Source organism: Ictalurus furcatus, chromosome 6 (assembly GCF_023375685.1).
Source record: "Ictalurus furcatus strain D&B chromosome 6, Billie_1.0, whole genome shotgun sequence".
Taxonomy (NCBI): Eukaryota; Metazoa; Chordata; class Actinopteri; order Siluriformes; family Ictaluridae; genus Ictalurus; species Ictalurus furcatus.
Window position 1 is genome coordinate 1,547,501 of NC_071260.1, and position 24,203 is coordinate 1,571,703.

The following is a 24,203-nucleotide window of genomic DNA, read 5'->3' on the forward strand; positions in this document are numbered from 1 at the left end:
TGTATTATTGGAGGACTGTGAAAGATTATCGACGCTTTGGCCTTGTCTTCAGAATACTTGATAGTTTTACTCATTTGTTTTGTTTTTTTTCCTTCTTTCACTTGTTGATTTACGGTACATTAAAACTGTGTGTAAGACGTGGATGTAAATAAGGAAGGGCCTGAGGCTTGAGGTCATCAGATTCATGTTGTGAATGTTACAACCTCCACGTCTTTTCTTTTGAACGTCATTTGAAGCGTTTTGTTTTCTGAGAGGGAAATTTTAAATGCTGCTTTCAATTCAGTCTTATTTTAAATAAAGGGTTTTTTTTTCTTCTTTAGGACAGATTGTGTTTCTTGCTTTTTGCCACAAGAGAAAGCTGTGAATTGACACACACACACTTATTACAACCAGAGCTGTAATACTATAAAACGTGAAAGTGTTAAGACAGTGCAGATAAAAAAGGGAAGGTGGGCGGGATTCCATTACTGTCTTTCTCCTGTCAATCACAGCAACAATAGCCAATCGTGAGTGTCTGTGAGCTCATATATGCAGAAGAGGGCAGATAACACTTTCCTCCAACTGTGTTAAAGCTAGTCTATACTTCTCACTTGTCCACTATTGCTGGAATACGATAAGATTTTACTCATCACTTACTAACACACGTGCGTGTGTGTGTGTGTGTGTGTGTGGACATTTTGTTTATCCAAATACCTCAGTGATTCCAGGGAACCACCATTTACAACAGTAGAAAACTGGTCATTTTAAAATGTTTAACTTGTTTCTTGTGTCATGTCTTTGTTTTACTGTAGGTTCTTTCTGCTTTTCAATTTTCTTTTCCTTTTCTAATTCTTGTCATTTCTTATGTTCCTTTTGTGTTTACTCATACCTGATACCAGTCACCCCTCTACAAAGGTGCGACAAAATGCTGACTCAAGGCTGGTCTTAAATAACCTGCCTGGCAGGTGCAGGCAATCTGGGTTAACCAGCCCGGAGAATTCTGGGTAATGGAGTTCTCCTGAACTGCTGCCTCTGACACAGGATCCAAACACAACAGTTTTAGATCAAACGGCTGGAATAGTGCTGATGAGCAGGATTAGGAAGCCTGAGATCGAGCCCCATTCTAAAGGAATGCCATAATTACGACCTGATGATAAGATGTAAGACTGGCGCATGCCGAGTTAAAATCTAAAAAGGGAAATTAATAAACATTAATGTAGGAAAGTGATCTCACTGTAAAGCATTCTTGGGATGACTAGAACATTAAAACAATTCCTACATGGTCCAGCGGTTCCAGGTTCCCCGTGACCCTGCAGGATACGCGGTAGAGAAGATGCCTGTGAGACTGCCCCAGGCTAAGTTTGTAAAAATGTCGACACACCAGCCACACAAGTACGACTTCCAGTATCATCTGTGTTCACTGGTAGGGTGAGGTTTCGCTCTAATTCTAATTTGTTTTTGTTCATCTCTGTGAAACTATACACCACATATCACCTTAATATCCTTCCTATTGTCGAAGTCATAAAGATAACAGTGTTGTTCCTGAGAACTTGCTGAAAGTTCTCCAGAATTCCCCAAATGGCAAAGCACAAACTCTTCTGTCTTGAAAATGTCATCAAGCGTACAGTTACAGCTTTACTTCTGACACTGGAGACTCCTTCCACAAGTGTGATATAGACATCCTACAGAAAACATCGTATCAACGCTTACACGCTCTTTACGTGTTACCATAGAAACGAAAACATATAGCTGCATTAATGTCAGAGCTGCTGCAATAGAAAACTAATCAACACCTTCTGACCAATCAGAATTCAGCAGCGCTGTGGGCGTGAACAAAGTGAATATAATTTCATACTCTTATTTTCAATGTGCTGTTTAATATAGAGTTATTTATTTATTTGTATGTTTGTAGCAGTTATAGTATTTCCATGGTCTATACGCTGCTGCTGTGATAAAGTTGGCCAGCAGGTGGAGGAAGTGAACAGCTCTTGGACATGTGCAATAGGCTAGTGAAAATGTGAGTGATCCCTGCTGATAACACATACTGTAGGTTCATTCTGTACAACATCAAGAAAATCAGACCCTACCTCACCGAACAGGCCACACAGATACTAGTCCAGGATCTTGTTATCTTAAAACTGGACTACTGCAACGCATTACTCCGGGGCGTCCCAGCAGCTCCATCAAACCCCTTCGGATGATTCAGAATGCAGCAGCGCGCCTCGTCTTCAACCAGCCCAAGAGAACTGTATTAGACAGCATACAGTAGTCAATATGTTCCAAAAGTGGTTGATAACAGATCCTTTATCATTGTCATATTCCTTTAAAAAATATAAATTCTTTTTAATTATTATATTATTGCTATATAATAAAATATAAATAAATAAATAAATAATAAAAAAATAAAATAAAACAACAACATTTAAAAAAGGTGTCAGCTGATACACACTAGTATGGTTTAGCACATTTTATAATAAAGTACAACTTTCAAACACAACATACGTAGTTAATCACACTCCCTCTCCACTGCTTCACAAGCACCTGAAATAAAATGTCATAATAATAATAATAATAATAATAATAATAATCACTGTGTGCTGACACCATCTGTTTTTCTAGGAAACTATGGAATTGGTACTTGTTCAAGTTTCGTTTCTCGCTCCACTCTCAAACTCACTCCCTCTTTCACACACACACACACACACACACACACACACACACACACATACACACGCACGCAGTATATTGCTCAGAGCAGTTTCGCTTTCTCGGAAAGCACGTGGTTTTGCTTCTGGCTGTTCCAGCATCGCAGCAGCTCCCCACCGCACCCTCACCCACTTTATACTTCATACACGGGTGTTTCTCACAGCCTTGTCTCTTTATATTTCCCTTTCATTGCTCATTTAACTCTGCAGATCTGTAATCAGACTCACTAATGAGCTGTGTAATGAACTAGTGTGTTGGAGCACTGAAAACACCAAAACTATGAGCATTAGAAAATGAAATGGAATTTTTTTTTGAACATTAATTATCAATTATCTTATTGTGCTGCTTCCTAGGTCTAGGGGAGAGTGGGGTCAGTTGTAACATGTCACTGTTTTTGGGAAATCTTAGGCGTGAAATATTCTGAAGCTCCACATTTTCAGCGTACGATAGGTACATCCGTCTTTTATCCACTGACAATAATTCCGTGTCTGAAGGCATGTCCAGTTTGTTCTTTCTTCTCTTTTCTTTTCTTTCAAGAACCCTGCCAGGAAACACTGGAAAACACTGCACAAAATCCCCAGCTGTCAAAATCTCAGCATGGTGAGTGAACGAAAACAGAACTATTTTTGTTTGTACGTGCCTGCGATATATTCGAACAAATTGAAACGGTTTGATGATATATGACTCACAAGCAGGGCCGTTTCTAGGCATGGTCGCCGATGAGCGCCCCAAAGCCCCCGCCCCCACCCGGCTCACCCGCCCACAAGAAAGAGAGTACCTAGCTTGGGCATTCGGGGCTGTAGTCCTGAAGATTTTTTCTTTTGTCCTTTAGTAGTGAATAACTCACGTACTGAGCAGTTTGTCTCTACGTAACTGAATGTCAGTAAAAGAAGACCGAAGTGTTGTATTTTATATTCAGTGTACGGAGGCGAGACCAATCAGACAGGGTTTTTACAGGAAAATACATGGAACTTCTTGTGTCTTATTGGCTGACAGGTCTCAATTCTGCCAAACGCTAGCTCACACAGTCAAGTGTGAGGGAAAAATGGATTACGCAGATTTTTATTTATTTATTTTTAACCAGTAAAGGGGTTGAAACTGAAACACGAATATTCGCTCATGCTGAGCAGGAAAACGAGGCGTGTAAATGTCTATATGAGTTCAAAGTTACATGAACATGATATGAGCAGAGACTCTGCATGGCATTGTAGCAGCTAAACCCATACAATGATAGCTTAGCTGTTCCTCCCCTTGGTTAGCGACGCCAAACTAGCCTAGTCTCGTGTTAGATAGCAGAAAAGTTTTATATTTTATCGGTCCGATAGTTCTGCAAACAGTGACAACACTCGAGGTAAGTTTTATGATAAAATCCAACTTTTTGTCTTGATCATGTCATACGTTGACAGGTAAATTACCACAACTTCCGTAAAAAAAATAAAAATAAATAAAAATAAAAAACACATCCTTAAACGCTATATGAAATATATATAATATATATAATACAAACTAAGTATGAAAACCTTTGGAAACCATTTTGCTAAAAAAAAAAAAAAAGTCTTACCCTCTAAAAAACAACTGGGTTAAAAACAACCCAAATTGTGTTCTTTTTAGCCCAACAGCTGGGTAAATGTAGGACAGAACACATTTTGGGTTAAACTAATCCATCAAGTTGGGATGTTAATTTTAACCCAGCAAATGAGTTGTTTTTCAACCCAAAGTATAGTTTCATTTTTACAAAAATGCCGGGTTCATTTTATTTCATAAATGGGTTAATATTTTCAGGTTTATTTTTACCCTTTGAAAATGTCAAATATACCACATCATAAACAAATTACGCCAATCTCCTTTATTTATACACAACAAGGTGATCAGAAATGTGTTGCTAGAGCTGCTAAAGTCGTGTTTATATATAGACTTTGAAGTAAATGACTCAAATAAGTCATATATTTAAGATTTTCGGATGTTTAAAACATCCAAAAAACCGAGTGACCAACATACGATCCAGTGGGCGTTACAAACAAGTTAGCTAAACAAGTTAGCTAAAGCTAACGAAGATAGCGGTGCATTTAGTGTCGTGTAAACTGGGCTGTTGTCGCACATTTTTGCTTTTTCTAGTGTACAGTAATGGTTTTATGGAAAAATACTTTGACACGAACCTTGTTTCTAGAACCTAGAGTGTAATTTCGCCTGTGTGTGTAGACCTGTGGGAGTCACCCTGTATATATAGATATACTTTACATCAATTTTTCAACAATATTGACAAACTAGTACACCCTGCTACCCTGACCAGTAAGTTACTAAGGATGAAGGAATTAAGCTCTTTTCTTTGCTAAAATGTATTCTTAATTTTGCACGTTAATGTCGGGCACCACATGATGGACAAATACATCAATCGCATGAAAAACAGCTGATGTGCTCAGGCCTTTGAGTTCAATCCTCACATTCATCCTTTCGGTCTTTGTCTGTGAATCGTAACACTTCTCATAAAGCTTGTTTTTAAACGTATAAACCGCTCAAGTGAAGATGTTGAAATTACACACACACGTAAAAGCTATTCGGTTTGCATCATATATATCAAGGTGTTCAGTTTCCTCAGCTGACCATAACCACTGTTTCCCCTGTGAAACTTATGACAGGAAGCAGCATGACAAGTCCAACCGCCCGAGAGCAGACCGCTTCACGGTTCCACTGAATAGAGCCACTGGTTTTTTTTGTTTGTTTTGTTTTTCCCACACGTTTCCAAACGTCCTTTAACGCCAAACTTCCCTCCCCCCCCCCCGCCACACACACATCCTTTTTTGTTTTTCGTCGGTTGTCACACTTCAGTCATTTACAGTTTTATGTGTTGAATTCCAGGAAATAGAAAGTTACCGTGCACAATATAAACACAGACATGTGATTATTAGTCTTGTATCAGATGTAATTTCTTAATTGCGATAGAAAGTTATAGATGTGTATAGGTGTGTGTGTGTGTGTGTTCATCAAAGGTGCTATTCAAAGAATCAGTTCTCGTGGTCCCTTATGAGTTCTTTCAAACTCCACCAAACTCCTGGGACGAAAACTAAAGCGTGACCTCAATCTTTTTTTGCAGGTAGTAAAAGGACGCTACTGAGCATGTGCAGAGTGAGGGTCTCGACCGTTGCTTGTTGCTGATCAGAGCAATCGATAGCGTCACAACTGACCCCTGGTACAACCGACCCCGCTCTCCGCTACTACCAAACATTTTGGTCAAATTGATTCGTTGAACTAAAAGAATCCTCAACAAAATTAAAAGGTTCGTTGAATGTTTACTGCTCCATATGTTTTCTGATTTTCACTCGAACCCACTTTTTATTAGACAAATCAGAAGCTATATTTTCAGTCATGAATTCTCTTTGGAAAGCAAGTCGATGCAAAACACCTGAGATTAGAATGAAATGCTTGGAATATTAATCTTATTTGTGTGAGCAGACTCGAGTCTCAACTGGCCTGAGTGCGATTCCTCCTACTGCTGAGACATCCTGAGTTTCTTTTCACTCCAGAGTTGCGTTTTGTAAAGTTTACGTTCACGACGGAGGGAGGACGCACACTGGCCAGAACAGCCAGGAGAACGGGGGCGGGGCGAACACATGCGCATTCGCTGATGATTGGCTGTCGACTGGAGGTCGGGCGAATCACGATAATCTCGCGCTTTGATTGGCTGAAATATCTGCAGTCGGCTTGGTCAGTGCCTGGGGTTTCATGTCTTGTGGAGATAATAAACCTGCTCCAGAATCCAACGTGCTGTGAGAACCAGACATCTGGCACCATTCTCCAGCCTATAATAATAATAATAATAATAATAATAATAATAATAATAATCTGCACAGATCATCTTTTAAATTCTACACACCTTCCTTTATTGGACCAAATCCGAACGAGTTTTAAAAGGTAAGGGATGATCTGGTTATGAAATGCTAAAATTAATAACTGGAAAGGGTTTTGTTTTTCAAGTCCTGGATCTCTATTTTTAATTATTGTTTAGACTTTACATCCCTGAGCTGTATATGTAACAGTTTAATATATTTAATAGCTATATCGGCTTAATTATTATTATTGTTATTATTATTATTATTATTATTATTATTATTATTATTATTATTATTATTATTATTATGTATTTGATACTGATATTATTTAAAAGTTTGTAAAAGATTGTGGTGGGGGGGAGGGGGAGCTGAATTGGACTTGCAACAGATTTATTTACTTGTTTGTTTTAAGATTTTCTTTCGTGTACTTGCAACTCTAAAGTTGGTTGCAGCTCACCTGGAATTTTTATCTTGAAAAATTCATCCTCCGTTCTCATCCTGAGAGTGGCAGCAGACAGGATTAGAGGACTTCACTTCTATTCTCTCTCTCGCGCGCGCGCTCTTATATATATATATATATATATATATATATATATATATATATATATATATAATTTGTAACTGTATTTTATTGAGTCAACACTTGATGCAACAATAAAGTTTATTACCACAAAAGAGAAAGTATTTTATAAAAGTTATTGTTGCACCGTTTTGTTTTTGTTTATTAATCCTCTTTGTCTCTTGTATAACAGATCAACATTCATGGCCACATTTAGCACGAGCCTGATCAAATCCGAGCAGATTTCACATCCTGGCTATTAGTTTGTTTGTTTGTTTGTTTGTTTGTTTTTTCATCATCGCCTGGAGGACAAGAGTAGGTTAAACATCCAGAGAAAGAAAAAAAATATTTCTTACTGACATTTAGGTCAAATGAAAGATGATACAAGCACAAAAGCACAAAAAATGTTTGTTTTTTTTATTAATATTTCTACATTGTACTAGTTAAACACGACCTAACTAAAACACCAATCAGTGTGAAAACTTACAGCTACATACATGAACCAGAGGCACCGACGATCTAGTTTGTATTGCTATTATACATATACCGGAGCGTAGAGTATAATGAAATGCAGCTGACCTAGCCTCAGGTGTAAACATAGCTTATAACAAGCGTTAAATAACATGACTAGACAGAGGACATTAGGAGAGTTGCGGTATTAGACAGGACACTTAACACAGTACAAAGAAAAACAACAACAACAAGCAGTGCAGTTTTAGGGTAGTCTGTGTGTGTGTCTAGTCGATGCTGACTGATAAGTCTTCATGGTGTCGGTGTGTGTAAAGTGTAGAATTAAAGATTAAAGTGGCTGTGCTCAATGTAAACCAAGTAGAACGTTGATAAGAAGTGAAGATAGATAGTAGGCAGGTCAAGTAATTAGGAGGTGATAAGGAGGACGGGGAGGCGGGAGGCGATAAGGAGGACGGGGAGGTGGGAGGCGATAAGGAGGACGGGGAGGGGGGAGGTGATAAGGAGGACGGGGAGGCGATCAGAAGGACATGTTGTGCACAGTGTGTGCAGTGTAAGAATCATGGGAAGTAGACTTGTGATTGTACTGTATGCTCTAGAATGGCTTTGGAGATTGTAGGAGCTCAAAACACGTAGTAGCTGGGGGGTGATTGAGGTCTGAGACAATGCTGAATGCTTTCTTCAGACCGTGATGAATCTGCATGTCTTTTGGAAGTCTCCTTAGAAAATGGAGGTGCTGTGGGGCTTTTCTTGTAAGATGGGAACTGTGGACAGAGATATAGAGTCTTACCGTAGAAATTTGAACCCGCTCAATGTTTACACTGCGGTGCTCTATATACATAGTGGTGTGTGCTCTCGTCTTCCTTTTCTGGATTAATCAGTGATTTCCTTTGTTTCCTTTGTTGACATTAAGAAAGAGGTTATTGTCAGCGTACCGTGCTGTGGGGCACGCTTCTTCCTCCCAGTAGTCTCGACATTCCTGGAAACAGTGATGAATGGAGTGGAGGCGTAGTTACCTAATGAGAATATCGAATCCAGATTTTTTTCCCCCCTATTCATCTGCTCAAAAGAAGACTCAAATGATATCATTTGCATGGTTTACTGCACTTTTATACTGTATACTGTAAATGGTGTGAAGATTGTAGGACTGAGACATGCAATTGCAGATCAGCATTTTAACAAGAGCTGTGCAGACAAATCCAAAAAGTAAGGCAGGGTCAATATAAAAAAACAGTCGTAACATGCATTAGAGAAAAATGATGCGTCATGTGTATTTATACTGATTATTTAATCTGATTGCAGATGGCACTTTGGTACCAGCTACAACAGCTGGACTCGAGATACCTGGAGCAAATCGACCAGCTCTACGATGATGCGTTCCCCATGGAGATTCGTCAGTACCTCAGCCAATGGATTGAAAGCATTGACTGGTGAGAAATGATATGTTAGAAACATTTTAAACCTAGCCCTTTTTCTGCTAAAGATCTGGTAGCTCACATGATAATATCATGGAACAGAGTTTGCATTCAGGAGTGATGTTATGAAGAACGTTGTGTGTGTTGAGGGAGAACACTACGGACGTATCTGTTTGCCCACATAAGAAAGTTCACCTTTCTTTCTTGAAGGAAAAACAGCGTGATATTTAAATTACAGTGCCTTCTGAAACTATTGGAGCGGCAGGGCCAGTTCATTTGTTTTTGCTGTAGACCGAAGACATTTGGGTTTGAGACCAATTTGTAGGTGAGCAAAAATACTGGAACATGTGACTGACAGGTGTTTCTTGTTACCCAGGTGTGTCCTGTTAGACTGATTTTTTAAACAACAAATAGGTCTGAACATCTACTCTTGGTTTTAGATTTAAGTTTCACCTGGGAAGACTGCGTTTGTTGTTAAAAAGGATAAACCAACATGAAGACCAGAGAGCTGTGTATGGAAGAAAAGCAAGCCATTTTGAAGCTGAGAAGAGAGTTCAAATCTATCAGAGGCATTGGGCATAGACAATACAACAATTTGGAATGTCCTGTAAAAGAAAGACTCTATTGGTGTACTGAGTAACAGACACCGAATTGGCTGGCTTAAAAAAAAAAAAGGAAAGGGAATCAACAGCAGCTACTGACAGAAACATTGAGAGAGCTGTGAAGGAAACCCCAAAAATGACAGTCAGTGACATCACCAACAGCCTCCACAGGGCAGGGTGAAGGTATCACAATCCACCGTTCGAAGAAGACTTCGAGAGCAGGAAATATAGAGGACACACAACAAGATGCAAATCACTCATCAGCAGAAAGAATCAGAAAACCAGACTGGAATTCACAAAGAAATACAGAGATGATCCACAAAAGTTCTGGAACCAAGATGAACCTCTACCAAAGTGATGGAAAGACCAAAGTGTGGAGAAAGAAAGGATCTGCTCATGATCCAGAACATACAAGCTCATCTGTGAAACATGGTGGAGGTAGCGTCATGGATTGGGCTTGCACGGCTGCTTCTGGAACATTCTCACTAATCTTTATTGATGATGAACTCATGATGGTAGCAGAAGAATGAATTCAGAAGTTTACAGGAACATCCTGTCTGCAGATTTACAGAGAAATATATCCGAATGAATCAGGAGGAACTTCATCATGCAGCAAGACAACGAACCAAAACACACTTCCACCTCAACACAGGACTTCATCAGGGGGAAAAGTGGAAGGTTTTAGACTGGACGAGTCAATCACCAGACCTTCACCCGACTGAGGGTTGGACCTTAACACCTACTGAAGAGGAGACTGAAGGGAGAAACCCCCCGAAACACACAACTACTGAAAGAAGCTGCAGGAAAAACCTGGAGAAGCTTCACAGAAGAAGAATCCAGCAGTTTGGTGTCAGTGAGTCGCAGGAGTGATGCAGTTATTGCAAGCAAGGGATACGCAACCAAATATTAAGTGCAATTTCTTTCATTTGCTTCAAGACTTATTTGTTCCTATACTTTTGCTCACCTAAGGTTTTATGTTTTGTGTTGTTTAACACGTCTAGATCTAAATACCAGGAAATAAAAGCTGGAAACCAAAACTAACCCTAACCCTGGTCTCATCTCCATCTTTTGATCTTAAATCTGAATGTCTTGGCCTCGCTGGGAGGGGACTGTAAGAGTTATTATTCTAAATCAGACCTATTAAGCCATTAAACATGTTTCTGCAAAGATATAACCACACTCATAGTATAAAAACTGAAGAAAAAAAATCACTTTGTGGATAATGTGGATGAACTACTCGCAACTAATAATATCTAGATCACTAAATAAATGTAATGCGTAAGTGAATTATCGTATACTCTATATAAAATAATACAATAACAGACATTGCAGCCATGGATTTGGCGCTCTGAGCTTTACTTTATCATTATTACCACACTGTCTCTGGAAGATAAGACCGCCAGAACCATGAACCCACGAATGAGTTAGACTGACATGGCCATGCACTGTATCTTGACTAGAACTGTCAATATTATCATCCGGTACAGGGACGCTGTGGCCCTCGATGAGTCCCTAGCGAGGGTGCGTTTCCACGAGCTTCTGAGTAAACTGGATGAGCTCTATGGTCGCCTGAATCCGAGCAACAACTTCCTCCTTCAGCACAACATCCGCAAAATACAACGCAACCTACAGGTGCAGAACCTCCACAGATAAAGGAATCCCGTCAGCTTTGTCACTAAAATATTCCTCCGTCATCCTCGGAGTCCATCTGCTTTGACGTTACAAACAATAAAATGTTTTTATTTTCCTTGTAGGAACACTTTCAGGAAAATACAGTGTACATGGCTATGATCATATCCAACGCCCTGAACGAGGAACGGAGAATTCTGGAGTCGGCCCTCAGAACACAGGTACAGTACACGTGGTAGCTTATTGTACGATTTCTTTCCAACGCAATTCCTATGACATCTTCTTAGCACAGAAGTGGTAAGGATTCTGACAAGCAGCGGAAATGTATTTAATAAACATGATTTCAATAAAAAAGACCAACTCCCAACCACACTCAAGATATTCACCAAGAACATGTTGTCCTTTTGGCTAGGAAAATACGGGCTCACCCCAGGTCAGTGTTGTACAGGAGAAGCAGAAGCAGCTGGAGAACCAGGTGAATGAGCTGAAGAAGAAAGTGCAGGTAAATCACGACTGGAACAATATGAATTACTGTATGATGTACGGTACGAAAATGCAGGAACGTGTCACATCGTTTGACTTTTCTTCTTTGTCTTTTGTCTCTCAGTACTGAATAATAACTTTAATATTAGCTAGAGCATTTCCGAATTCCAGGTTCTACTGAGTTTTCCGGCATTTTCTCTGCTGACCTCAGATTGTAATGGAGCTAGCTATAATATCCTTTATATGTGTGTGTAAATAGGCAGCAGAACAGGATATTCAGGTTCTTGAGGATCTACAAGACGAGCATGACTTCAAGAAGAAAACTTTACAGAGTAAGACATTAACATGTTTTTATAGTAAAATGATTTCCAGGTAAAGTGTATAAATAGGGATATGTATAAATTATTTATGTGTATATAACACAGTGGTTGACAAAGTGGGATCCATGAAGTGCAGACAAGGGGCCCGGGATTTTTGTTTTCTTGTTTCAGTGGTGGAAATCACAACCCAGATGAACAAAGTGAATATATTTAGGGGTCCAAGCACCAGAGGCAACTCTGACTTAATGTGTACTGTCTTTGGAAAGTTTTGTGGGGTAAAGCTCTGTGGTGCCAAACAATATTATTTGAAAAATGTTTTGGTTTTTTTGTTTTTTTTTAAAAAGGAATTAATAAAAAGTTAATAAAATGAATACACACCGATGGGGTCAGCCCAAGTTCGAGAATAATTTGATACTACTTGACAGAACAAGTGAATCTAAGTATATTTGGATGTAGCAGTCATGTGACATGATGTATGCTTTGTGTTTTCAGTGGAGGTTGAAGCAAATACACAAATAGCCAAAGAGATTCAGTTGGAGGAGTTGAAGATCAGAGAGATGTTCCTTCGGCTGAACAAAATCAGAGAGGTAGGCCAATGCTAAACGCAGCTCGTGTGTTTCTGAGCAAAATAAATCTGGATTAGGACACTGAGGTTCCCATGTGGTAAATGGACGTTACAGACTAGAGCTGAGAGCCATACCCAATCCCCAGGTCAAAATACAGGAGGCGATGATCTGCTTCATTCCCTCTAAAAGCAGGCTGCACCACCGATATTAACTCTACTGACCACCTGTAGAACCTCGGCACTACACTCATATGGGTAGTCACCCATTGTAGTGAGGAAAGCGTTCAAGCGTCCTGCTGCCAGTACTGTTGTGTTCTGTCTGCTTCTTGCTGCTGACCATACTCTTTTGTGATTGGCCACCATTGTGACTGGCTAGCTGGGCAAGCATAATGCTCAGGACCCTGATCATGTTGGACATTCCTTCCATTTTCAGCTTCCCACTGGCTTCGACTACCCTTTCTTTTCTTCCCGGCCTTTGTCTCTCAGGAGTTGTTTCACGTGCTCCAGCTGGCTGAACCGGTCCAGCTTCTGTACCAAGTGGCATTTGCAAAAATGTTTGACTACAAAGCGCAGTTAAAACAATTTATGTTTATACTCATTCTCATGGCACAAACACAGGCTTGCTGGTTAGACATAGAATTGCTTGGATGGCAGTTTGGGCAGGGCTGACCAAACCCACCAGGATTCGTTAGAATGGTGAATACAAACAAGCATCATTTAACCTAAATCAACTCACCTGTATGCGGCACAGGCAACCCACGAACATAACTTACTAACAGTATACACTTTGTATAAATGCAAAGGACGTTAAACGCTGATGCTACAGAATAGCTTTAAGTGCGTTTTATTGTTGTTTCTGTGTATCTACAGGCAGTCGTAATGGAGTTATTAAATGCACTAAAATTAGCAGATCTGACCCAGAACACACTCATAACAGAAAAGGTTCCAGAGTGGAAGCAGAGGCAGCAGATGGCTTGCATTGGTGGTCCTCCAAATGCTTGCCTGGATCAGTTACAGAATTGGTGAGAGTAGTTTTTGTTTTTTTTTAACATACACACGAACACTTACACTATCAGGACTTACAAGACAGGTAGAACCTCTTCTGGTTCTGGCAAACCTTCAATTTGACCTAAAAACCCTCTGAATTTAGCACAGAGCCTTAGTGACCGAGATATCTATCTACTCTCTGTCTATTCCCGAAGACAGTTTCCATCATCTCTGTGCATATGTGTGACAGTGTGAGGTTTATACTTTCATACAGTAAGTAAATCAGTGTATCGTGTTCCTCAGGTTCACTGCAGTGGCAGAGTGTTTGCAGCAGATACGTCATCAGCTGAACACGCTGCAGGAGCTGGTGGTGAACTTCACTTACGAAAACGACCCCATCACTTTGAACATGAGCTCATTGCAGGAGCAGGTGCTGTCGCTGTTCAAAAACCTCCTCGTCAAGTACGTCATTTTTGTCGGTTGCGCACTCAGAGGTGGAATGCGACTAGGCTTTGTGGTCAGGGTTACATGGTAGTGCAGGATGCGAGTGCTTGTGATGTGTTTTACAGTTCCATTGTGGTGGAAAGGCAGCCGTGCATGCCCACGCATCCGCAGAGACCCCTGGTGCTGAAGACTGGTGTGCAGTTCACAGTTAAACTCAGGTATGTTAATAAAACATGAATGAACTCATACTGAAGAGTGTCCGTTTAATTTTAGGTAGACTCAAATGCACAGTGGGTGAAACAGCAGCAAGTCAAAACCAGCAAATTGACTCAGATTAATACAGTTAACTTAACTGAAGTGACCGTTCCAGTTATGTAACTCAGATGAAAACAATGAACTCATATGACCACAGGTAACTCAAATGACCACAGGTAACTCAAATGACCACAGGTAACTCAAATGAACAATGTAGTTAACTTAGATGACCACAGATTAACCCAAAGGAACACAGTTATCTCAAATGACTACAGCTTATCTCAAATGTATACCAGTTAGCTCAACTTACCTCGAATGCGCAAATGAACTCAAATAAACACCAGAATTAAATTAAATGATCAGAGATGAATTCAAATAAACACCACACGTAACTCAAATGAACAACTCATTTAACTCAATTGAACACTACAGGTAACTCAAATGAACAACTCATTTAACTCAAATGGACAACTCATTTAAATCAAATGGACAACTCATTTAACTCAAATGAACAACTCATTTAACTCAAATGGACAACTCATTTAACTCAATTGAACACTACAGGTAACTCAAATGAACAACTCATTTAACTCAAATGGACAACTCATTTAACTCAATTGAACACTACAGGTAACTCAAATGAACAACTCATTTAACTCAAATGGACAACTCATTTAACTCAAATGGACAACTCATTTAACTCAAATGGACATCTCATTTAACTCAAATGGACAACTCATTTAACTCAATTGAACACTACAGGTAACTCAAATGAACAACTCATTTAACTCAAATGGACAACTCAATTAACTCAAATGGACAACTCATTTAACTCAAATGAACAACTCATTTAACTCAAATGGACAACTCATAACTCATTTAACTCAATTGAACAACTCATTTAACTCAAATGGACAACTCATTTAACTCAATTGAACACTACAGGTAACTCAAATGAACAACTCATTTAACTCAAATGGACAACTCATTTAACTCAAATGGACAACTAATTTAACTCAAATGGACAACTCATTTAACTCAATTGAACACTACAGGTAACTCAAATGAACAACTCATTTAACTCAAATGGACAACTCATTTAACTCAAATGGACAACTCATTTAACTCAATTGAACACTACAGGTAACTCAAATGAACAACTCATTTAACTCAAATGGACAACTCATTTAACTCAAATGGACAACTCAATTAACTCAAATGGACAACTCATTTAACTCAAATGGACAACTCATAACTCATTTAACTCAATTGAACAACTCATTTAACTCAAATGAACAACTCGTTTAACTCAAATGGACAACTCATAACTCATTTAACTCAATTGAACAACTCATTTAACTCAAATGAACAACTCATTTAACTCAAATGGACAACATAATTTAACTCAAATGAACAACTCATTTAACTCAAATGAACAACTCATCTAAGTCAATTGACCATATATTAACTCACATTTCAACAACAGCAGTAATATCAGCTCCTGCAACAAGTGTCCTTTTCCCCTAGGCTGCTGGTCAAACTGCCGGAGTTAAACTGCCAGCTAAAAGTCAAAGCCTCTTTCGACCAGTAAGTACAGACGTCAAAATACTAAGCTGACCTGTTTTTATTAACTGTAATTTATATTTAATATTTTTATATTTTATTTTCTCCTTAGGGATTTAACAGAAACGAATACATTCAAGGGGTAAAAACTTGCACATTGTACTCTTTTGGAACTTTTTGGTAGGTCCAGTGAGATGTTACTGTTCACTCATTACTTTCTCCGTCTGATGCAGATTTCGTAGGTTCAACATTTTAGGAACCAACACTAAGGTCATGAACATGGAGGAATCAAACGGCTGCCTGTCTGCTGAGTTCCGGCACTTGGTATGAAGATCATACAGATTTACTGATGTATTGGGGTTTTTGTTCTTTTTGGGGGTCAAAATGTTGTGATTTTGATGACTATTTTACGTTAACTATCTATAACTAATTTTTGCCTCTTTTTTTTTTAATTTTCTTTCAGCAACTGAAAGAAAAGAAAGTAGTTGGAAGTAGAGCAAATGAGGTTGGAAACTTTTACCTACTGTACTTACTGGATATAATTTCTAATCCGTTTAATAATAATAATAATAATAATAATAATAATAATAATAATACTGAAAACATCTTACACTAGTAAAATACTTTTGGAATTTATCCTTGTAGTCATTAATTCTAGCATCCTATAAGGTTCTTTGTGAACGCCACTAACCGTCCAAAAAACCCATAAAAACTTTTTTTTAAACGAATATAGAATATAATTATATATATTATTATACATATAATGTAATAGAATATACAATTTATAAAATAAAATGTGTACATTATAATTAACTAATCCATTTATTAAGAAAATTCTCTAATAGAATTAATTGCTTAATTGTACAGCTTGTGTATATTCACACATTCTAAACAAAACCTATATATATACATGTGCCCCCCCCCACCCGCCCGCCCTTCCTTCCTGCCCCCCAGGGTCCTATTCTCATCATGGAGGAACTTCATTCCATCAGCTTTGACACTCAACTCAACCAAGGAGATATCTCCATCGATATAAAGGTAAAACCGAAACACACTCACACCCATACACACAGTACAGTAGATGTGCAAAGTTAAGAAGAATTTTGGAGCAGGTTGAGAATTAAATACACACTCCTGTGTGTGTGTGTGTGTGTGTGTGTGTGTGAACGCAGACCACTTCACTTCCTGTAGTGGTGATATCTCATATCAGCCAGCTGTCGAGTGCCTGGGCCTCCATGATCTGGTTTAACATGCTCTGTACTGACACTCAGGTGAGAGACATTTTCCGGCAGGTGTCTCTATATCGTCTAGTCGCTCTCTCTGGCAAAAAATAAACTCTGTTTCAGAACCTCGCATTTTTCCTGAACCCTCCTCCGATGATGTGGGGAGACCTGGCGAAGGTCCTGAGCTGGCAGTTTTCCTCCATCACTAAGAGAGGCCTGAACACAGACCAGCTGAGCATGCTCGCAGATAAACTACTCGGTGAGCTGCGCATGTTTCTCCTAGATCTTTGGTCAATCTTTGCAGCATGAAATTTCTCCACTTTGCGTGTGATTCCACGATTCAGGCGACAATGCAGCCGTTGTAGCTGTTAAAATGTAAAAATAATCCAAAATTTAAATAAGTTTAACAGTGAATTTCATGTTTACGTTTCAGCTGCTCTTAAATGAGTAACAGGGTTCGGTTTTGTTTGTTTTAGCATAGGATTATCAAATACACAAAATGTGGTACAAATTAGCATTCTGGGACTTTAATAATTGACCTAAAATGTATTTTTCATAATTAATAATTTAATTAATAACGACCGATCGCAATAACATTGAAAATGAAGAACTTACTTTTCTACTTTCTGTGATTTTCATGACGGAATATTAAACTATGGGTTTTAATCACATACAGTACAGCAGTGGTGCTTGAAAGTTTGTGAACCCTTTGGAATTTTTTTTTAAATATATTTCTGCACAAATATGACCTCAAACATCATCAGATTTTCCTAAAAGAAGTCCTAAAAGTAGACGAACAGAACCCGATTAAACAAATGAGACAAAAATATTACACTTGGTCGTTTTCCTTCGTAGTTTTTAATCAAACTGGTTTTTTTGTTGTTGTTGTTTTTTTCCCCAGCTCAAATCTGGATTAGATTTCGGATAATTTACGGTCGATGTTTAATTTTGAAGGAACAAACTTCATTTTAGAATTCATTTTAATCTTCATAGCGAAACGGTTATTTTATCCACAGCGCTGTAGAATTCTGGATTCTGATTGGTCAGATGTTGGTTAATTCTCTATAACAGGTTTATATTAATGCGCTCGTTCGAATACGTTATCGTTTCTATAGAAACAGCTCGTTCAGAGGGATTCACATTGTATGAAAAAATATTTTTTTTAAAAAAAGAACGGCAGGCGCTTCATATTCTTTATTTTATTTTTTGAAATTTAAGATTGATGGAAGGAGTCTCCAGTTTCAGTGCTTTGTAACAGTCAGAGGTAAAGCTGTAAAGTTTTCCGGACAGAGGAGTCCAGTAACATGACACGCGAGGTTGTTTTTTTTTTTCTCTCAAAAGAGAGAGAGAAAAAAAAGAGGCAGATGAAGGAAAGACTGTTTATAGCTGCTATAACGTAAGTGAGAACAGGAATGAACTCTTTCTGTAATTGTGTTCTAGAGGAAGTGTCGCTTTTATAGGGAAATAATCCACCAAATCAGCCCGAGTATTTAACTCCACGTTATATCGTCCTGTCTGCAGGTCCTGAGGCTCAAGGAGACCCGAACGCTCCCGTCTACTGGACTAAGTTCGCTAAGGTGAGCACGTTACTGCAGTTTATTCACTTTACCATAACGCTGTTAAACAGCCCTGCTTGGTTTGTTTCACTTCCATCATCGTGAAAGGGTTACTGATGAAACGAAACTTACCGAGAACGCTGACATGACGGAGGACAGATGAGCGTAGAGATATAATCTGAACAGCAGTCACAGCTGGGTGTGGTTTCCAGCGCAAAAGAGTCTTGAAACCAGCAGAACATTTCATATAAATTGTCGCAGATGATCCTTTAATATCGGAAATGATCAAAACGTACATGTTAAAACATTATTATTGATTTAAAAAAAAAAATCGTCAATTAAACACACTTTATAATATTTCTTAATGTTGTACTCTTACTCTCATGCTCTACTAGCGTCTATGCATTTTATTTTATTTTTTAAAAACATTTTTTATTTCAGACGACATCGAACGAGAGAGGAGTTGCGTTCTGGCTGTGGATCGATGGGATTCTGGACCTCATCAAACGATGCCTACTCAATATCTGGAATGATGGGTAAAGAAAACAAGGACATACGACAGATTATTCGCTTGTTTTTGTTTACTGCCGCTTTAAAATTGATCTGTAGACTGGTTTTTGGACTCGTGGAGCAGAGTGTGTGACTGAATACTGAGCGCATGGAGGAAAACGCTGCTCTTTTCTTTCTCTGTCCGCTGTGTGTGCAGGCATATAGTGGGCTTTATTAATAAAGAGAAGGAGAAATCTCTGCTAAAAGACAAGCGTCCAGGAACGTTCCTCCTGCGCTTCAGTGAGACGTGTAAAGACGGAGGCATCACCATCACGTGGGTGGAGCAGTTGCAGAACGGTACGCGCGACGTTCCCCGCTCATGATTCGTTTCTTGTTTATATGATTAGCTCAAACATATTTATGGCCAAAAGTATGTGGACACCTGACTATCATACTGTATATTAATTTCCACAGTGGTGTTCTGATGCCACGAAGTTTAAAAGCACACCATTGTATAGAAAACGCATGAACGTTGGTGTGTCTAGTTATATGATACAATATGATCAGAGTAACCGTCACAGGATATCATCGCGGCGTACGATGAGATCGTTTAACGCGCTCTGTGTTGTGTGGAACGCAGGTGAACCCAAGACACATTCGGTGAAGCCGTACAAGAAGCAGGATTTAGTCAACATCACTTTCCCTGACGTGATTCGGAACTACACACTAATGGATGCTGAGAATATTCCGGAAAACCCTCTGCTCTACCTGTATCCGGACATCCCTAAAGACGTGGCGTTCTCGCGCTACTACAGCGTCGGGGAGGGTACGCACCTCACGACTTGTACTTTTAGCCAAACAGTACTGTGTGTGTCTGAGTGTGTCATGTGGACTGTGTGATGATCTCAACAGGGAATAATCTGGACGTCTTTAACGTTCACGACGGGCCTTATTTATCCAACCGGATACAAGTGAATCCAAAACAAATCTGTAAATTAAGACGTATCAGACTTTCAATCAGGGCAGAAAAAAAAAAATAATGGCACCCTGTAAAAAGAGGGTGTGTATGTGTGCCGGTGCGTTGCGATGCCTGAGCTGCGTTTCTGAACGATTTAGCGTACTGTACGCCGTGCCGAGGAGGTGCGCCGTCTCTGTTTAGTTTTTGAAGCTGTTCGTTCTGTTTATGGCGTTTTAGTCCGTGGTTATACGTTAAAGGGATGGTTCACAGAACGTCCGCTCTGAACGTCTTTGTATCGAAGATGTCTGCAGATTTCGACATAGAGGAAGAGGACTTGCAGGGTTTTTTTGTTTTTTTTTTGTCCGCTCTTGCGTCGTGGTTAAGTGAAGATATTTTGTGAATAAAGGCGTCGTTTTTAGTTTTTTTTTTGCGCACATATCGCTCCATAAAACTGGGATCGAACCCCCGGAGCCGCTTGGATTATCATTACGGTGACTTTATGAACTTTTTAGAGCTCGAAAGTTTTGGTTTCCGGACTGTAAATCTCCCAGGATTCATTAAAAATATCTTCGTTTGTGTTCCGAAGATGAACGAAAGTCTTAGCGGTTTGGAACGACGCGACGGGGAGTAACCGATGACAGGATTTTCATTTTTGAGTGAACTATCCCTTTAAAGCTGTGAACACGCTTGGGTAATTTCAGGCGTTTATCGACGGTATGAAAAAAAAAGTTAGCGAAAATTTTCTGGCGGGAAAATTTAATCCGGTTTGTTTACTAAAAGGTTGATAAATGAGGCCCGAGAGTCTGAAGCGCTGGAGAGTTAATATTAATACACAAGACTAACGGCTCAGGTATATACATACATCTCATTTCTCACGCGTCCTGATTTCAGCGTCAGAAGACATGGACGTGGATAGAGTGACTGAAATCAGCCCGTACAAGAACAGATGGATGATTCCAGTGTCGGAACTGTAAGTTCTGCTAAACGTGACCTCAGTAATAAACACTACAATAAAGCACACAGCAGTGGTTTTAAGATGGATGAATAACGATAGAAATGCGTTCACTTCTCAAGCCCAGACGGAAGACTTCAAGACAGAATTCTGCCATTGAGTCCCGAGGAATTTGGAGAGCTGCAGCATATTAACAGAAACAACGGGATGGACGGCTTGGTAAGAACGACGAGTCCGTTTATAAGAACTTTAATAATAAGGATGATGTCTATACACGGGCGCGCACGTTCCTCTAAACATGAAATGAGATTTCTTTCTTTCGAAGGAACACGTCCCGTGGTGAATATTCGCTGTAAGTGTTTTTAGTTGAACGAACGCTTTTATCCCGTTTGAGTAAGAAACGCGACGCGACGGGGAAGTCAGCGTTTAATTCTCAGCGTTTAGGTTTAGAGATGAAGAGATGAAGAAGCGTAAGAGAAAGAACCACAGCGACGGTTTTGCTTTTCAGTGTGGTACGTAGACAGAAAATGCGCGCAAACATCGCAGCCATCATTAAATTCCTTTGTATCAGAGCACCGTTTAATTCTGGACTCTGATTGGTCAGAATATTATTATTATTATTATTATTATTATTATTATTATTATTATTATTATTTTCTTTTACACCAGCTCCGAGCGTAGTGCATGATGATGGTTTCTATAGTAATGGCTCGTTCACTGGGAGATGGTGAAGTTTTCATGAAGTAAGGAGAGGTTTGTTTAACACTGATGGAAGGAGTCTCCAGTGTCAGCGCTTTGTAACAGTCGGAGGTAACGTTTTAAAAAAAAAAAAAAAACGAGGTTTTTAATGACAAAGGAGTTTACACTTTTCTCTGTAACACGACGAGCGAAAAAAAAAAAAGAAAGAAGAAAAAGAAGGGTTATAATTTTTGGTTGTTCTGCCTGTAAGATCTTCCAGAATGTAAATAAACTAGCGTCCTGATTTAAACCACTGCATGCTCGTGTTAGCGAACGTGGGTCTCGTTTCCGCTTCGTATCTGACCGCTCGCTCAGATACGAGAAACGGCAGAAACTTTCTGACAAGGTTTATAAATAAATAAATAAATAAATAAATAAAACCATCCATCTTCTATAGAGCTTTATCCTTTTCAGGGTCACGGGGAAACCTGGAGCCTATCCCAGGGAGCATGGGGCACAAGGCGGGGTTCACCCTGGACAGGGTTAAATAAATAGTGGCTTAGTGGTTAGCGTTCACCTCACACCTCCAGGGTCGGGGGTTCGAGTCCCACCGTGACCCTGTGTGTGTGGAGTTTGCATGTTCTCCCCGTGCTGCGGGGGTTTCCTCCGGGTACTCCGGTTTCCTCCCCCAGTCCAAAGACATGCATGGTAGGCTGATTGGCGTGTCCAAAGTGTCCGTAGTGTGTGAGTGTGTGTGAGATTGTGCCCTGTGATGGACTGGCACCCTGTCCAGGGTGTACCCCGCCTCGTGCCCCATGTTCCCTTAAAAGGATAAAGTGGTATGATGGATGGATCAAAACAAATAGTCCTCCTCCTCTTCATATCTGTATTTAGAACACATTGTGTTCATTCAGAAGAATGTATTTCTAGCAAAACAACACAGTATTGCGTAACACTGATTGATTATATACAGTACAACGCCTGCTTTTAAAAGGAAACTTATGTGCTGTTCCTGTTTTCTCTCCTCAGTGTATAACTTTACCGCAGTAAATCCACATCAGCAAACATCTTCATCCGGTCCATCTTCATCCTCCAGCTTTCCTTCAGCAGCAGTTTGTGGATTGAACAGCAGACATGCTAGGGAATGGGATTCACATATTTTGTTAACATGTATGTGTGTGTGTGTGTGTGTGTGTGTGTGTGTGTGTGAGAGAGAGAGAGAGAGAGAGAGAGAGAGAGAGAGAGACAGAGTGTGTTTACACTGTTGTAGTGATAGTGAATTTGTGGAATTGCACAACTGTGGAAATTATTCTTATGCACCAGTGCAGGACGACGAGACAATAACGCAGGCTCCGGTTTTTGTTCCTTCGCGGCTTTATTTAATATTGTACATCTAAAGTATATATATATACGGAAACGTCATTTGTAAACAGACGTGCACACGACTCGTCCTCTGAACTCTGTGAAGTCTCATCTATGAAATAAAAATAAAACTTCGAGGTTACACTCGACACTTTTTTTCCAAATAAATATGTTCAAATGTTTATATGCTGGGGTGATTTTTTTTTTTTTTATTTCATTTAACTGGGATGACTGATCCTCTGTTTTTGTTTGTTTGTTTTTTCTTGCACCCTTAACACCATCTAGCACAACGCAGTCACTTGGACAATTATAGACTGTACGAGGTTTGTTTTTATCGAGATGTTGATGATGCTGTAAATACGTGAGGCAGTGAGCGTTCACTACAGGAAGCAGTCTGTGGGCAGGATGCGTGGACAGACGGAAAGAGGGAGAGAGCGTGAGCACCCTCTGCTGGTGTGTGAACTTTACGTCTCTTAAGTCTCCAGCATGCCCTCCAGGTTCTTGGCGGCTTTCTCCTTATCCGCGCTGAGCTTCTCCACAGGAGTGTATTTATTATTAAACTCCTGCAGGAGAGTCACCACCTCGTGATGGCCGAAATGTGTGGCTTCATCCAGCGGTGTGTTTCCCCACCTACACACACACACACACACACACACCATGAACCTCTCTTCAAAAACTCCTCATCATCTTTTATACATTAAAACACTGTATTAGATGATATTAGAGTCCTCCTCTCATATTTATTTATTTAATGAAGGACGAATGAAACCGGTTAAAGCTTAAATACGTGTTCTAATTCTTCTAATTGTACATTATAGCTTTATTTATTTTCTATTTATATTTGAACTTGAATGATATTTCCATTTTAAAAACGTTTAATTATTTACATATTACACCTTAAACCTTTAAAAATGCAAACATTAAGATGTAAATAAAAAATTTTTTAAAAAATATATATATATAATTTTGAATCCAGCCAAATGGATGTAATATTTCTTATTCATGATCAATGCAAGATTATTAAGCCTAGTTCTGGCCTTTTGATTTGATTTGATTTGATTTTATAATTCAAGCTTGTTGTTTTATCGGCATTAACGTACCGTTTGCTTCTTTCAGAAATGTTTTAACTAAGACAAATGAAGCGGTCAAGTAAAAATATTTTGGATATAGTCAAGTTGCTGTA

General features: G+C 39.3%; 3 protein-coding genes across 11 annotated transcripts in view; 2 read left to right on the forward strand and 1 right to left on the reverse strand.

The window, feature by feature from the left end:
- Nucleotides 1-319, forward strand: part of LOC128608454 (cystathionine beta-synthase) — a 16,398-nt gene extending 16,079 nt beyond the window's left edge. For all 3 annotated transcript variants that reach the window (XM_053626164.1, XM_053626163.1, XM_053626166.1), the window contains one exon: nucleotides 1-319. This exon is cut by the window's left edge and continues 835 nt beyond it. The gene's annotated coding sequence lies outside the window, so the exon portion shown is untranslated.
- A 5,207-nt stretch (nucleotides 320-5,526) lies between these two features.
- Nucleotides 5,527-23,202, forward strand: stat1b (signal transducer and activator of transcription 1b). 3 transcript variants are annotated; one of them, XM_053626154.1, is made up of 24 exons: nucleotides 5,527-6,594; nucleotides 8,842-8,969; nucleotides 11,044-11,188; nucleotides 11,311-11,406; nucleotides 11,598-11,687; nucleotides 11,928-12,000; nucleotides 12,481-12,575; nucleotides 13,424-13,575; nucleotides 13,844-14,002; nucleotides 14,110-14,202; nucleotides 15,767-15,826; nucleotides 15,915-15,944; nucleotides 16,036-16,126; nucleotides 16,266-16,307; nucleotides 16,757-16,840; nucleotides 16,975-17,073; nucleotides 17,149-17,284; nucleotides 18,547-18,602; nucleotides 19,023-19,117; nucleotides 19,288-19,427; nucleotides 19,711-19,896; nucleotides 20,920-20,998; nucleotides 21,108-21,199; nucleotides 22,688-23,202. In XM_053626154.1, exons 2-23 carry the CDS (start codon nucleotides 8,842-8,844, stop codon nucleotides 21,172-21,174), a joined length of 2,196 nt encoding a protein of 731 aa, XP_053482129.1. In that variant the 5' UTR covers nucleotides 5,527-6,594; the 3' UTR covers nucleotides 21,175-21,199; nucleotides 22,688-23,202. The 3 variants fall into 3 exon arrangements, with proteins under 3 accessions (XP_053482129.1, XP_053482127.1, XP_053482128.1); XM_053626152.1 differs by having other exon boundaries at nucleotides 5,529-6,594; nucleotides 21,103-21,199; XM_053626153.1 differs by lacking the exon at nucleotides 5,527-6,594 and adding an exon at nucleotides 7,164-8,745 and having other exon boundaries at nucleotides 21,103-21,199.
- Nucleotides 23,015-24,203, reverse strand: part of glsb (glutaminase b) — a 32,786-nt gene continuing 31,597 nt past the window's right edge. For all 5 annotated transcript variants that reach the window (XM_053626155.1, XM_053626156.1, XM_053626160.1 and 2 more), the window contains one exon: nucleotides 23,015-23,650. In XM_053626155.1, the coding sequence (XP_053482130.1) occupies nucleotides 23,494-23,650 (157 nt within the window). In that variant the 3' untranslated portion in view covers nucleotides 23,015-23,493. The remainder of the gene's footprint in view (nucleotides 23,651-24,203) is intronic.